Below are 14,435 nucleotides of genomic sequence, written 5' to 3'. Positions count from 1 at the left end.
GTTCAATATGCAAGTAAAATTCTGAACTTTATTGAAAAAATTGGTATATAAATTTATTGCAAAGGTCTTGCTTCAATAAATACTTGAAATTTAAGTAGCTTTGAACTCCTTTCACTAGTTCATTGGTAAAGAGACAGCTAAACCACTGTCCTGCTAATAGGTGGAAGAAACCTGTTGATAGAGTATTGAAATCAAATTGAGTGTGTATTTCCTCTATTCAATACTTTGCTTTATTTGCCCTGCTTTTACATAGGACTAATTCTTTGTGCTACCTTTGAACATGTTTCATCTTATATATGACATATTCAGCTAATTGCTCCTTATCTTCTGAATTGGATAGTCATGGAGTCTAAAAAGGGACAGAAAGAAAAATAGACAATAGGTTCTCATGTAGAGAAACCTTGTTAGTGTGTGTGGAATTTGGAGTATTGGTTGGATGAAAAATTAATGTCCACATACAATCTAAGGGACAAAGGTGTGGCATGTTTGAATGTCTACATGTGTGTATTCAGAGATTCTGTACATTCTATTAATACAGTTAATGATTTTGATGATGCTGTAATTGGAACTGAATGGATGACAACTAATGTGCTAGCCAAATAAATCAGTCAGTCTGTCTACCAATCAATCAATGATCTGCGTTTAGGGCTATCGCTCAGGTGAAAGATTTCCTATTAATTGTTTACCAAGCATTTTCTTAAATATTTTCAAACAACTTAGGAATTGATCAAATATTTCCATTGATAAATTATTCCAATGCATTATTCCTCATCCTATAAATGAATATTTGTCCTAATTTGTAATCTTCAATTCCACCTTTATCTCCATATTATGATCTTCCCTACTTTTAAAATCTCCACTCAAGCTTAATTGTCTGCTGATGAAGATTTAACACCATCTCTCCTATGATGGCTCAGAACATGAGCAGCTCATCTCCTTACTCCCATGTCTTCCCAGCCCATAGTTTTTGTAACACTACTCTTTTGTTGAAAATCACCCACAAAAGATTGTACTGCTTTCATTTGGGTCTTTTCCAGTTCTCATATCAAGTAAACGTGGTGTGGGATCCCATACACTGGAACCATACTCTAATTGGGGTCTTACCATAGACTTATATGCCCATTCTTTTACATCCTTACCACAACCCTTAAACACCCTCATAACAATGTGAAGAGATCTGTATCCTTCCTTTGCAACCTTGCTAATGTGATTACTCCAGTGGAGATCATTCCTTATATTAACACCTAGGTATTTTTAGGGCCGATTGTATAAACTGTTTGACCTTAGATCAGAGATGTAATTGATGTCGGTTCATGCAAAACTTGGACATTTGTATTGTATAAACGCGGACATTTGTATTGTATAAACGCTAATCTGAGGTCAATTCGCACTGAACTAAGATCAACTTTGACTGGAGAAATTTCTCCGTTCAAACTCTTTGATCTCAGATCAAGGAGTTGTTTTCTCTTTGAGATACAAGAACAGCTGATTGTTAACAAAATAGTACCTGAGTTGTAACGATAAATGGTAAAAAAAATACACTGAAGTCTAACCTCATACATTGCTAGCCATAGTTGTTGTCTGTATAGAAGCAATATTACGCTTTTTACTGCAGTGTAATGTAATAATTCTATAACATAGCCTCGATAAATTGCTTACGTTATTATCTTATCTCGTTCGTATTTTACAGATGTCTGATTACTCTGATTTCTTGGATATATCTTCTGATGATGAAAATGATGAATTTTGTCAGGGCTCCCCAATGTATTCTGTGAAAGAGGAAATCCGATGGGAGAAATGAGTGATAGAAGTTTAAACTAAGGTATCACTTGGGAAAAGATACCGTAGAATGGCTAGAACTCAGGTTGCGTGATATTCTAGTCAAATCTACCGAGAGAAACAAACCTTTGTCTCCAATGCACATGTTGTTGCACAAGAGCCTAGTTTATCCGGCTCTCATTAATTCGGATCTCCGGTTTATCCGGATTGAAATATTATAAAAATTTATTTTTACTCTTACAGTATTTCTTTTACAGCGTAGACTCTTCTTGAATGTCTTTTCTGCCAAGGAGAGTTAAGGACAGGAATTGGAAGTAATTCTGCCACCGTCTATCAAAGGTACCGTTCCGGTGTTTGCCTGGAATTGAGTATGGGAAACCATGGAAAACCATTCCCAGGATGGCCGAGGTGGGATTCTAACCCACGCTCTTCTGAATGCAATGCACTATTAATTCACTGATGGTGAATTTGAAAATGAAACCGGCACTCCATCAGAAGAAACAATGACTCATGGAGAGGCAACAATGCAGCTGGACAAAATGATGGCCTATTTAGAATCCTCAACTGAAACCACACCGGCATAACTGTTGTTAATAAACCATCTTTGTGATCGTGCTGCGCGCAAACTCTATACAAATGTAAAACTGAAAAAACTCGCATGTTATTTTAGTGCATAAAACAGAGTTGTAAATGTACGAAAAGTGTTCTTATATTTTTTTTATACAATTGAAAAAAGGTATTACTGTACGACTTATGTTAGTAGATTATATAACATGTACTGTGTTTGTTTTTTAGTTTCTTCCAGATTATCCGGATTTTCAATAATCGGGATCAGTTCCGGTCCCACTTATCTGGATAAACAAGGTTCTTGTGTACTAACTTAGAGATTCTTTGCCATGGGAAGCTTTCAGTTAGTCGTTGGTGATTTACTGCATGCAGGCGCAACGACAGTCTGCAGAGCCATTCATCGTGTATCTAACCTTATTACTGTACTGAAACACGAGTTTATCAAAATGCCTTCCGAACAAATTGACGTGAGGAAAATCGTGCGTGATTTTTCGATGTACAACACTTCCCTGGTGTTCTAGGTGCTATAGATTGTACCCACATACCTATAATATCTCCTGGGGGCGATAATGCAGAAGTTTACAGGTATTGTCATGGGTGGTTTTCGTTAAACGTTCAAGTGGGGCTTGAACCCACCATCTCCTGGATGCAAGCTCACAGCTGCGCACCCCTAAACGCACAACCAACTCGCCCAGTATGATTTCAACTAAAGCATCCTTGTCCTCCTTGGAAAAATTAGGAGAACGGTCCATCTTCTGCTTCATTTGTCATTTCTTTCTTTCTTTCTTTCTTTCTTTCTTTCTTTCTTTCTTTCTTTCTTTCTTTCGCTCGGCACACAGAATACAAAGGGAAACAGATTCACACTGCTCAGTGCAATTCGCGGTACTCGGCTGTTTTTGCGCTGTTGTAAAGCGCTCACATACGAACTGGGATCAAAATTGAACATCGAATAGTTGATCTTAGATCAGTATTAAACAACACGACACTGGTCTGATCTCAGATCATTTTCTGAACTTAGATCAAGACTGATCTCCAGTCAGTTATGTTTATACAATCGGTCCATAGTGGTTCCTATGAAATACTATCACCCCATCAATACAGTCATTAAAACAGAGGACTTTTCCTCTTGGTAAAACTTAAAACCTGACTTTTCATCCCATTTACCAACATACCATTCATCTCCGAAAGCCTTAATGTTGTAAGTGGGACATAAAACCAATATTATTACTAATGTTTACAGTAATTAAGAGGATGTAATCCTGGTCAGGCAGCTTCGATCATAAATTCATTAATTGAAAATGAAAACATAGGAGATAGAGAATGTAGTTAAGAGTTATGGAGTATAATATTTGTATGAATTCTTAAATTGTCTAAGAAATTATGAAAATGTGTATTAAGTATTAATAAGGTAATTTTCATAAAGTAAACCAAATTTTCTTCCTTTGGTAAATAGACTGCATGTTTTGAGATACATACTGTACTGTATTTGATGTGTTTACCTTTGTTTAGGGCCGCACATTGAACTCCCATGACTATGTGTTCTGGTGTGGCGACTTTAACTACCGTGTTGATATGGATAAGGATGAGATGAAGGAACTTGTCAAACAAAAGAACTACAGCAAGATTTTACAACATGATCAGTTGCGGGTGAGATGTTCCTAACATTCATTTACTTAATAGTATTATTCCACTTTTATTAGTTGCCAATTCATATGGGAATAATTCTTTTGAACTTAAAGTTGCCTTTCATAAATTAGAGAGTTGTTGGTTTATAATTACTATACTGCCGTCATCGAGGAAACCAGTCCTGCTCTAAACATGAGCATGTTTATTGGTTGATGCTACTGCAGAACACCTATGTGGAGACATCAGAGTATTTCTTTAACCAAATTGATATAATGCAATCCTGCATGCAAATTGTCCAAAATATCATCATCATCATCATTTCTTCGCTCCAGCAAGCCGGGTGCGGTTGTGTACGACCCTCCTCCAGTTTGGTCTATCCATCCACAGATGCTGCTCGTATATGCGACACCAGTTTGCATCTCTAATTTCAAGGTCCTTCATTATCTGTTTTTTCCAAACATCACAAGGTCTTCCTCTTGGTCTTTTCCCAGGAACATTGTGGTCAAAGTATGTTCGAGGAGTCCTGTGAGGGTTCATTCTTTTCATGTGACCATACCATTGCAATCTCTTCACTTCTAGAGTCTCCAGCAAGCTTCTTTCCAATCCAAGCTGTTGTTGGATATCCACATTCCTTATTTTATCCATTTTTGTTTTTTGTAGACAAGAACGGAGAAACTTCATTTCTGTTGCCTGAAGACGACTCTTTGTCGGTCCAGTAAGTGTTGCTGCTTCCAGGCCATATGTCAGTATAGGTACTAGATATATTTTGTACAAGCTGATCTTGGAAACTATCGGAAGTGTTTCATCCCAAAGTATTTGACGTACAGCGTGATAGAATTTGGAAGCCTTCTGTATTCTGTTACTGATCTCTTGATGTATGGTATTGTCTGATGACAGAACACTACCTAAATACTGGAAGTTGTCTACAATATCCATCTCCTCATCTCCAATTCTTAGATGAACAGTTGGAGAGTTTCTACTCATCACCAAGCCAACTGTCTTTGTTTTGCTGATTTTGAGACCAAAGGTTGTAAAAGCTTCATGCCAGAGATCTAGTCTAGTTTGTACTTCTGCTTCTGTCTCACCCCATACCATTACATCATCAGCAAAAACCAGGGCATTCGGAGGCCGATGACCTAGATGTTAGGCCCCTTTAAACAACAAGTAAAACCAGGGCATTAGTTGTTGGATCCTTTCTCTTAACCACTTTTGAAACTTCATCCATTATGATTATGAAGAGAAGTGGTGAAAGACAACTTCCTTGCTGGACTCCACTCTTTGTTTCAAACCAACCTATAATCTATTAGTTTCATGGCCCGTATTGTACTTGTACTCAAACCAACCTGACCTTCCATCCTGGACCTGGACACACTTGGTTTCCTCATATGATCGTTGTACTCGTGCTATGTCATCGGGCACTTTCTTATGTCTCAAACATTCCTATATATGCCTGCGTGGTACATGGTCATATGCTTTCTCGATGTCCAGAAAAACAGTTAATATAATTTTTCAAATAATTTAATTCAGAAAAGTATGCAAGAACCAATTTGTATTCCTTGTCATTAATATAAGCAAACAATTCAAACTGCAGAGTGCTGGGCAGGCATGGTCTTATGCTTGACCTACCATGTTGTATTTCTAATCTCTGACATTGTCAGTTTGCAAAGGCTCAGTGGAAGCTTTACCGCACTGAGTTGGTTTGAAGCCTAGAAAAGGAATATGTTGCACGTAATAAAACCTTTAAACCTCTACAAGTCTGGACATTAATGAAGCTCTGGTGAGCATAACGGCAGGAATGTGGTTTGCCTTTATTCATCACTTGGTGGCAGAAGAGCTGAGATTCTTGGAATTGGAAGGTCTGTGCGATATGACTGCCAACCATCTTCATCATTATTCTGAATTATATGAGCAGCAGTGAGAAAGAGGAGAAAGTGGAATCCAACTTGGTATGAGTTTGTCCTTTATCACATTGCAATTAGGTAAAGTACTTCTTGAATTTTCCTAAAAATTGTCTTTTCAGAACTATATTTCCCTTGTAGAATTTAATTTTATTGAATTATTCCTTATATCCGCTGTTATGAATGATTTATTATGTATTTATGTTTTGGGCATAACTTCAAATCCATCGTTCCATAATTTATTTATTGCTGAAACATTAATATGCAGATGTGATTTGTAATTCATATGTTGTTTATTCTTTGTGGACAGTAAATATGATGTCTCGTAATCCACATTACCATTGAATTTCACCTAGAAGTTGACATCAGTGGGATGTGACAGCAGTCTGATGTAGTAATCGTGTCCATCGAGCGAGGTAGTGACAGTCTCTAGAAAACCTGACGTGGCTTTTGCCATGTGCTTGGAAGTAGCCCTGTGATTCTCCACTCATTGTGGAGACTGTGGATGGATTCATGCTGGTTTTTGTTTATATCGGTTTCGGTTCTCTTGATGTCAGTAACATAGCAGATCCATCTCTTACTCAAAATGAAATAACTGAATTAGGATACTCTCTGCCTGGTCTTCTACCAAGCTCGATAGCTGCAGTCTCTTAAGTGCGGCCAGTATCCAGTATTCGGGACATAGTGGGTTCGAACCCCACTGTCGGCAGCCCTGAAGATGGTTTTCCGTTTTTTCCCATTTTCACCCCAGGCAAATGCTAGGGCTGAATCTTAATTCAGGCCACGGCTGCTTCCTTCTCACTCCTAGCCCTTTCCTATCCCATCATTGCCATGAGACTTATCTGTGTCGGTGCGATGTAAAGCAACTTGAAAAAAAAATGCTTTTGTCTTCTATGTCTTGTAATGACTTACTTGCGGCTTATGGGATTGGGCACGAATAACTAGCCCAGTCCGTCTCATTTTGCCAGACACTTCTGTCAGCTTTTAGTTATTCCTTTGTTTTCTGAACTTTTAGTTATTCTTTTGTTTTCTGAACTTTTAGTTATTCTTTTGTTTTCTGAACTTTTAGTTATTCTTTTCTTCTCTTGCTTGTAACTGTCAGCTGTTCGTTTTAGTTATTGTATTGTTGTTTCTAAGACAGTTGTGTTGTGATTAAGCATGACATATTAAATACCTGAGCAAGTACTCATAGTAGAAGTGCATATACATGCCAGCTCTACCAAGGAAACATAGAAATTATTCAGGAACAAATCTTCACTTTGTCCAATACCTGCAAGAAGCAGCATTCAAATTTGGTGACGAAATGGGGTGTGACTGGAACGATTGCAAATGCAACAAACAAGAGTATATTTTATTTGGATATCTCAACTTGTGGTGCAGATAAATGGAATAATGACCACAGGAGTGACTTAGCAGGTCCATATGAGTAGAAGAACTTTGAAGGCTTTGAAATTCAAACAACAGTAGGTGCCCAATAAGGATAAACATGTAAATTTCTGGCACTGGTTGTTAAATGTGGTTGTATGGTTACAGATTGTTGTTTGGACCAGTTGTTGTTTATCATGACTGACAAGGCTTGGTTTCATCTATGAGGATTTGTCAACTCCCAGTATAGCAGGTATTGGTTGACAGAAAATACTAACATGGTGCACAAGCAATCCCTCCTCAACCAAAAGATTGGTGTGTGGTATGTTATGACTGCAACAATATTCTTTGACTCTACAGTGAACCCAGATATCTACTTTGCCTTCTTGAATGAATTTTATCCCCAACTGAGAGCAAACCCCATGGCACAATAGCCCTGATGAGCTTTGTCCTACCAAGCAACCGCTGCTCAGCCCAAAGGCCTGCAGATTGAGGTTCCACGTGGTCAGCATGATGAACCCTCTTGGCCATTATAGACCAGGGCCACCATCTCATCATCAGATAGCTCCTCATTTGCAATCATGTAGGCTGAATGGACCTCCAACCAGCCCTCATATCCAAGTAAAAATCCCTGACCTGTCCAGGAATTGAACCCAGGACCTCCAGGTAAGAAGCAGGCACACTATCCCTAGACTGTAGGGCTGGCCCTCAACTAACAGAAGAAGAGCATAATTACTCCTTCTTTCAGCAAGATGTGATTACATGTCACGAATCTGAGAGGTCACTTAGACCTACCCGTGTTTGTGAGATTTTTACTGCTGAGTGAACTATGATCAAAGGCTTATGGCCACCAGCTGTGTTGACATGCACCTTTCATTTACAGTATGAGGTGACTTGAAGGAAAAAATGTACAAGCAGAATCTTCATTCTGTTGAGAAACTCAAGGATAATGTCGGTATCACCATTAAGGAATAGATGCATGTATAAATCTATCAAGACATGCGCAGTAGTGTTTGGATGCTGCTGGAGGGTATTTCCAGCATTTATTATAAAGATTAGTTTTGACTCTTCAGTTACTTATTTTATTGCATTAGTTTTGGAGAAGGTTTGGTTTCAAATCAAGTGAGAGGAGACTGGCTGGTTATTTATGTCCAACCCTGTAGAAATGACAGGCTAGGTAATGTCTATGTATGTCATTAGTCCTTGTAAGGGCAAGTTGCGACAATTATAATGTAGCATGGCTGCCAAGTGACATCACCTGGTTGCAGTTTAAATCTTAGCCAATGTATGCGAGATTTCTTGGATGGAAAGCAAGTCTAAGTAGCTCAGTTTCTACATAAACCTGACTATGATAATGATGTCAACAGTTTCTTCAAATTGCAAACTTACTTGCGTGTGAAAATTGTCATGTACTTACGAAGGCTGATCAACAAAGACGGATTTTTTCCTGTAGCTTCCGTGATAGTTTCCTATCTGTAACATAAATATTTGAAAAAAGCAGGTTTTTATGCATAATGTCCGTAGGCGGCAGCACTCTCGTATCGGTAGGTTGGTACTAACGCTCTATTGTGTAGACACTACGTGCATTTCTCATACCAGACAATTGAGGTGACGCGAGAGGAGCAGTACAGCGCAATCAAATTCTATTTTTGTTTAAACCATACAGCCATGGAAACTTACGAAAAGCTGTGGCAAGCATACGGTGAAGATGCAGTACCTCGTGCAACAGTGTGTTGGTGGTTCAATGACTTCAAAGAAGGCCGACTTGTCTGTGTTAAGCAAGGTGGGCCTGGTGTTTCGGCTTCTGCTGTGACTGAAGTCAACATCAACACAGCTGCTGTGATTGTCCATGAGGATCGGCGGATAACATTATGTAACCTCAGTGAAGTGTTGAGAATTTCATATGGCAGTGTCTTTACTATTATGCACGATCATCTCCATATGACCTGAGTTTATACCTGAGTCTGTTGACTCCCAAACAAAAGGCTGCGCGAATGGAGACAAGCCGTGAGGTGTTGCATCTCTTTGCTGATGGAGGGGATGCGTTTTTTTAAAATCTATTATCACTGGTAATGAGTCATGGCTGCATCATTCATTCTGAAGGAAAACAAGCCAGCACAGTGTGGAAATCGCCAGGTTCTCCAACACCAAAAAAGTCAGAAGTTGTTCCATCTGCAGGGAAAGTGATGATCACATTTTTTGACTGTAATGGAATGATTTACCAGCATGCAGTTCCCCCTCACACTACTGTTACAGCAGCATACTACACATCAGTATTGGCTACACTGAGGAAGCACATTGCAAAGAAACGACCAGAGCTTTCTCGGACTGGGTAGTGACTTCATTATGACAATGGGCGGTTCCACGTCGCAAATCAAGTCGTGCAGTTTCTGGCTCGATTCAACATTACCTGTGTACTGCATCCACGTTATAGCCCTGATCTTGCACCCTGTGATATTTTATTCCCATCACTAAAGGCAAAGCTTAGGGGCATTCGATTTGAAAACTCTGAAGTAGTGTTCAAGGAAAGTGAGGCGATTCCCAAGGACCTGGTAAAGAATTTTCTGCAGCATGTGTTCAAGGACTGGCAGAGACGCTATAAAAAGTGCATTGAAGTAGGAGGGGACTACTTTGAAAAAGATCATGTAAACATTGAAATGGAGTAGGCCTAGTAAACATCTGTGAAAAGAATCAGTCTCGGTGTTTGTTGATCAGCCATCGTAAAAGCAATTAACATGTTCATTGCTTCCTAATTAAACCTATAAATTGCTCCAGAAGCTGATATGTTTCCTTTTTCTTCTATTACGAGGGTTGAGTCGTAAGACATGGCAACTATTTTTTTTTTCTTGCGAACAGGAGACAACACGGAAAATCTAAGATGTGCATTTGGAAATATAGGGCATTTACTTATGTATAGTGCCTGAAGACAAATTCTGACTTCAGGAGATTCTCGTAGGAAAGTGACAGAACACAGGCCATTGGTAAACATTATTTTATTATGGTATAGACAGCAAATACACAAGACTACGTACAAAGGACAGGTCTCCACTGGTTACAGACCTTAGAAATAATCACTCAAGGTTTCCACTGTGCGTTGCCAGCAGTGGGGCAGGCGCTGAATACCATTCGCTGCTTGTGTATTGCTAACGTGTGACACCTCTCTCCTAAATGCTGTTATGATGTCCTCTTTGTTAGCAAACCATTGTCCACGTAATGGCTTCTTGACGTTGGGGATTAGATCATAGTCACACACCTAATGCTTCCCACAGCTCTGCATGGCATTGGCGTGCATTTCTGCTGCGGAGAACTGGCATTTTAATATACGATCGTTGCTCCTGCTTGTTGACTTCCATTTTGTGATGGGTTCACTCACACACTGAACTAGGGGCATGCTTAGACCCACACTGTTGTTTACATACACCATCTAGCGGCACTATACAGAAGTACATACCGTACTTTTCCAAATGCATATCTTAGATTTTCGTGTTGTCTCCTAGTCGCGAGAAAAAAAATAGTTGCCATGACTTATGACTCGACCTCCATAGTTTAAAGGTAGCAGTGGTACAAGTGAAGCTTTTACATTTGCACATGAAAAATCATAGATGACGCATATGCATGGAGAACAATATGCTATCAGAGGTGCCGGTGGATACACATGTGCGTGATCGATGTGTATGTTATTAGTACAGCATATATACATTGCATTGTAACAAATAATGTTACATTATTATTAAATAATCATTCACACCAAGAATATCGCTCAGTAACTGTTTTTGATGCAGTAGGGTATATTCATTTGGTCATTCTCGTCATGTAACCCTAGTGGTAAATCCTAAAGCAAGGCTCTAAGTAAAGAACAGGAATTTCAGAGAACTGAGGACAATAATTAATGGAGTCAGTTCTTTTCCCGTTTTTATGGTTTCATTTATTTGCCTTTTGCATTTACATTTTATGTTGGAATTTGAAGAACTACTAGAATTGTCATTGCCACTTTCATCCATTATTACACCATCTTTGAAAGCAGGAGGTCACAAACCATTTACCCAAACAGGTAACCCAAACTCAATCTGACCGCCTTTACAGAGGAACAAAGCCCAATCACTGTGCTGATCAGACAGGAGAATCAAACTGGATCATATATAATGACGTGCATCAACAACACATAACGCAGGAACAACATGACGCACATGTGCATCAGGTAGCCGACAACGTGTTAAGACATAGTCTAGCTGGAACTCAATTGTGAATAAAAAAAGGTATACTGGAGTAGTTGTTAGTAAGGTTGCAATGTTGACCTATTAACCTGTCAGCGTAGGGTGATGAGCAGTGCTTGTATGGCACACGCGTGTATTGTACTGCAAGGTAGCATTAACGATCAAAGCTGCTTAAAAAAGAAAAAGAAAAATTCTTCTTAAAGCGGAAGGTTTGAGCTTTCGAATGATATATGTTGGTCCCTATTTAGATTGTGTATTGTTCACTGAAATTCAATTGATGTTCCAAGGAATGCTTCTTTTTGCCACCAGGAGCAACCACTGCATTTGTCTGCTGTCTGGCAACTACTGTGCACACTATCATCATTATACCTGATTTTTCACTTGGGGAAGAAACAGACTGTCAGCATAATAAAGTTCTCTCTATTCAGAGTTCTCTTTACATGTTTTTTTTACTGATCTTTTCCCTTATCATCCACTGTCTTGCAATTCCCTCTGTCGTGAGTGGACATAGCTTCTACGAGCAAGTGCATGTTACTGTTGTGGGGAAATAGAGGATGTTGTAGAACAGTTCAGTGGTTCTGGCAAATGTTTATTAGATTCAGATGGTGATTTAAGTGATGTGGATGGCATCGCTGTACGCAAAGTTCTAGGTTTGGTATCGGATACAAGTGATAGTATGATGAATAGCAATGTGCTTGTCACGGCTAGTACATTTCGATGGGAGAACGTGTCTAATTACGTGGGACAAATAGAACAGTTTATAGAAATCCCAAAACCTTGGAAAGAAGCAGTTGAGGAATTTGGTGTGAAGGTTTTTAAGCTTACAGATGAGTGTTAGTAGAACTAATAGTTCATGAAACAAATATATATACTGAGCAAAGAATCTGGGCTAGGGGCTTATTCTTACTACTGTGTTCCAGATTGCAAGTTTGGAAACCAATCACTAAGGATGAGATATACATATTAATTGCTCCTTTTATGTTTATGGGTGTAACACAATAGCCTTTGTTACAAAGCTGTTTTTCTAAAAATTATATTTTGTCAAAGCCAGTATTTTTTATTCCATTATTTCAATGGATATATTTGAATCGGTTTATAATTTTATGCATTTCAATGAAAATGCGGCAGTTGATACATATAAATAGACTATAAAACCTTTCAAAGTTTTCCTGAATATATCTGACACAGGTGTAGAATATATTGGAAGTATAAAGTGTTTGTAGTGGATTTTATTTGTAAACCTTTTAAGTAGTACCTACTGTATGATCTGAAGTGTTGTGCTACAATATTTTATTCCATTCTGGTACCTAATCTGTCCATTGTAAATATTTTGGTAACATATTATATTTGTAACTAGTAGATTTCATTTCTATATTTACTGGAACTGTCCAGAAAGTTGTGACGCGAATTTTTTAACGCGATGTGTTGGCCTTTGTTAGTTATGTATTCTAGAAGGTATGTTCTGACTATTCTGGAAATGGAAGATTCGCTATCGTATGTATTTGAGAAAGTATTTAAACATCGCGATCAAAGAAAATGTTGTGATTGGTCAATCTGGGCAAGCACCTGTGTTCTGATTGGCTACTCCAAAGCCAGGGTTCCCTTTAAAAGGGGCTAGGCAGCATTTCGTGAGAGGTCCGAGGTCTTAAGTCTCTAAGCCGTCTTGGTCTTGGCCTGCCGAGCCTGCCGAAGTTTTTGACATCGTGAACGTCTCCTCAGTACCAGCATGGGTTGCCTAAGGTAAGCGCTGTTGCTTTCGATCCGATTTAAGTCCCATTTAGTTTTCGTTGGTGTATCACAGGAGTTTGCCCTAATCGCCACTCTTTTGATCAGATGTGAAAAGGTAGTTTTTATTTCACTCTAAAACGTAATAGTATTTTCTGCTTCCTCTTACCTTCAATATTGTATTTGTGGAATTTGATTTGTACTGAGATGTACTTGCTTAGCTCTTTGAACTTGTAGGAAGCTCTCGTCAAAGAATATATAACTTATGTGTCTCTAAGAACATGTGTCTGTATCTTACGAGAGGTGTATCGGTATTTTCCACATTGACTGAAACTGTTCGTAATTTATTTATTTTGTAAAGTCTATTTTGTAAATAATATTTTGAAAATCAAAGATCACTGTTAATTTTTCCAAACCACAACCTAGACATATCCATGCCCCTGGTAGGTTCCCAGTTACATCCCACGTTCCTCGTTTGTTATCGTCAAGTTGCCCTCACTGATATTTACATCTGCTGTCTACGCCACAGTTCATTACATGATTACGGTGTGTATAGTGTTTAGGTACCTTGTAATTTGATTTACGTTCCTCCCTTTAACTGTATATGTGTAACCGCTGAAGTACCGGTTACATATTGGTAGCAGAGCGTGGTTGTGGAAGAAAGAAAAGTGAACGGTGATCGTGCTTAACCTAACTCTGCGTTAAGTTCGAAAATCTTATATTGCTTTGCATTTTGTTTCTACCAGTCAGGATGGCTTGTGTTGTTCCTAATCCTTTCCATTCGAGAAAGTCAGAACTCATTTATGAATTGAAAATCCGAAAAATGAAATCCACCGGCAACATCAGAGATGACTCTAGCCTGCTGAAACGGTCGCTTAATTTGCCGATAACCATACCCGAGTTAACTGCGGACGGGTCGCGTGAGTCTTTGGCCTGGTTGAAGATAGGTTAGCTGAATTTAATGCCATTCTTGTGTCCTTTTGTGCTTCTGAACCCTCCCATGGCCAATTAGCGCGGGTTAAGGCGCAGTTACTACACTATCTGGACAGAATTAGTGATTTGTTATCTCGAGTTGTTCGAAGGTTGGGCGGCAGGAATGTCAAGCCTTCCTAGTACAGTTTTCGAAAATTTTTGACAGAATCAGTGGTTTACTTGAAGGGAATAAATTGAATAACACAGATTCTGATGTTCAAATGTCTATCCCATCTGAAATGTGTGAAATTGTTAACTCTGGTGCTGCATCTGTTGCGGCTCAAGTCTG

At 38.9% G+C, this 14,435-nt stretch overlaps 1 protein-coding gene across 1 annotated transcript in view; it reads left to right on the top strand.

The window, feature by feature from the left end:
• The window catches only part of Synj (synaptojanin), a 427,286-nt gene that overhangs the window by 290,532 nt on the left and 122,319 nt on the right, over positions 1-14,435 (top strand). Inside the window, exon 15 of the mRNA XM_068226016.1 lies at positions 3,856-3,993. Coding sequence (XP_068082117.1) covers positions 3,856-3,993 — 138 coding nt within the window. The remainder of the gene's footprint in view (positions 1-3,855; positions 3,994-14,435) is intronic.

The sequence above is a fragment of the Anabrus simplex genome, chromosome 2 (genome assembly GCF_040414725.1).
Source record: "Anabrus simplex isolate iqAnaSimp1 chromosome 2, ASM4041472v1, whole genome shotgun sequence".
NCBI classification, from domain to species: domain Eukaryota; kingdom Metazoa; phylum Arthropoda; class Insecta; order Orthoptera; family Tettigoniidae; genus Anabrus; species Anabrus simplex.
The sequence above is the reverse complement of the archived record's forward strand: the minus strand, read 5'-3'. Positions and strand labels throughout refer to the sequence as shown.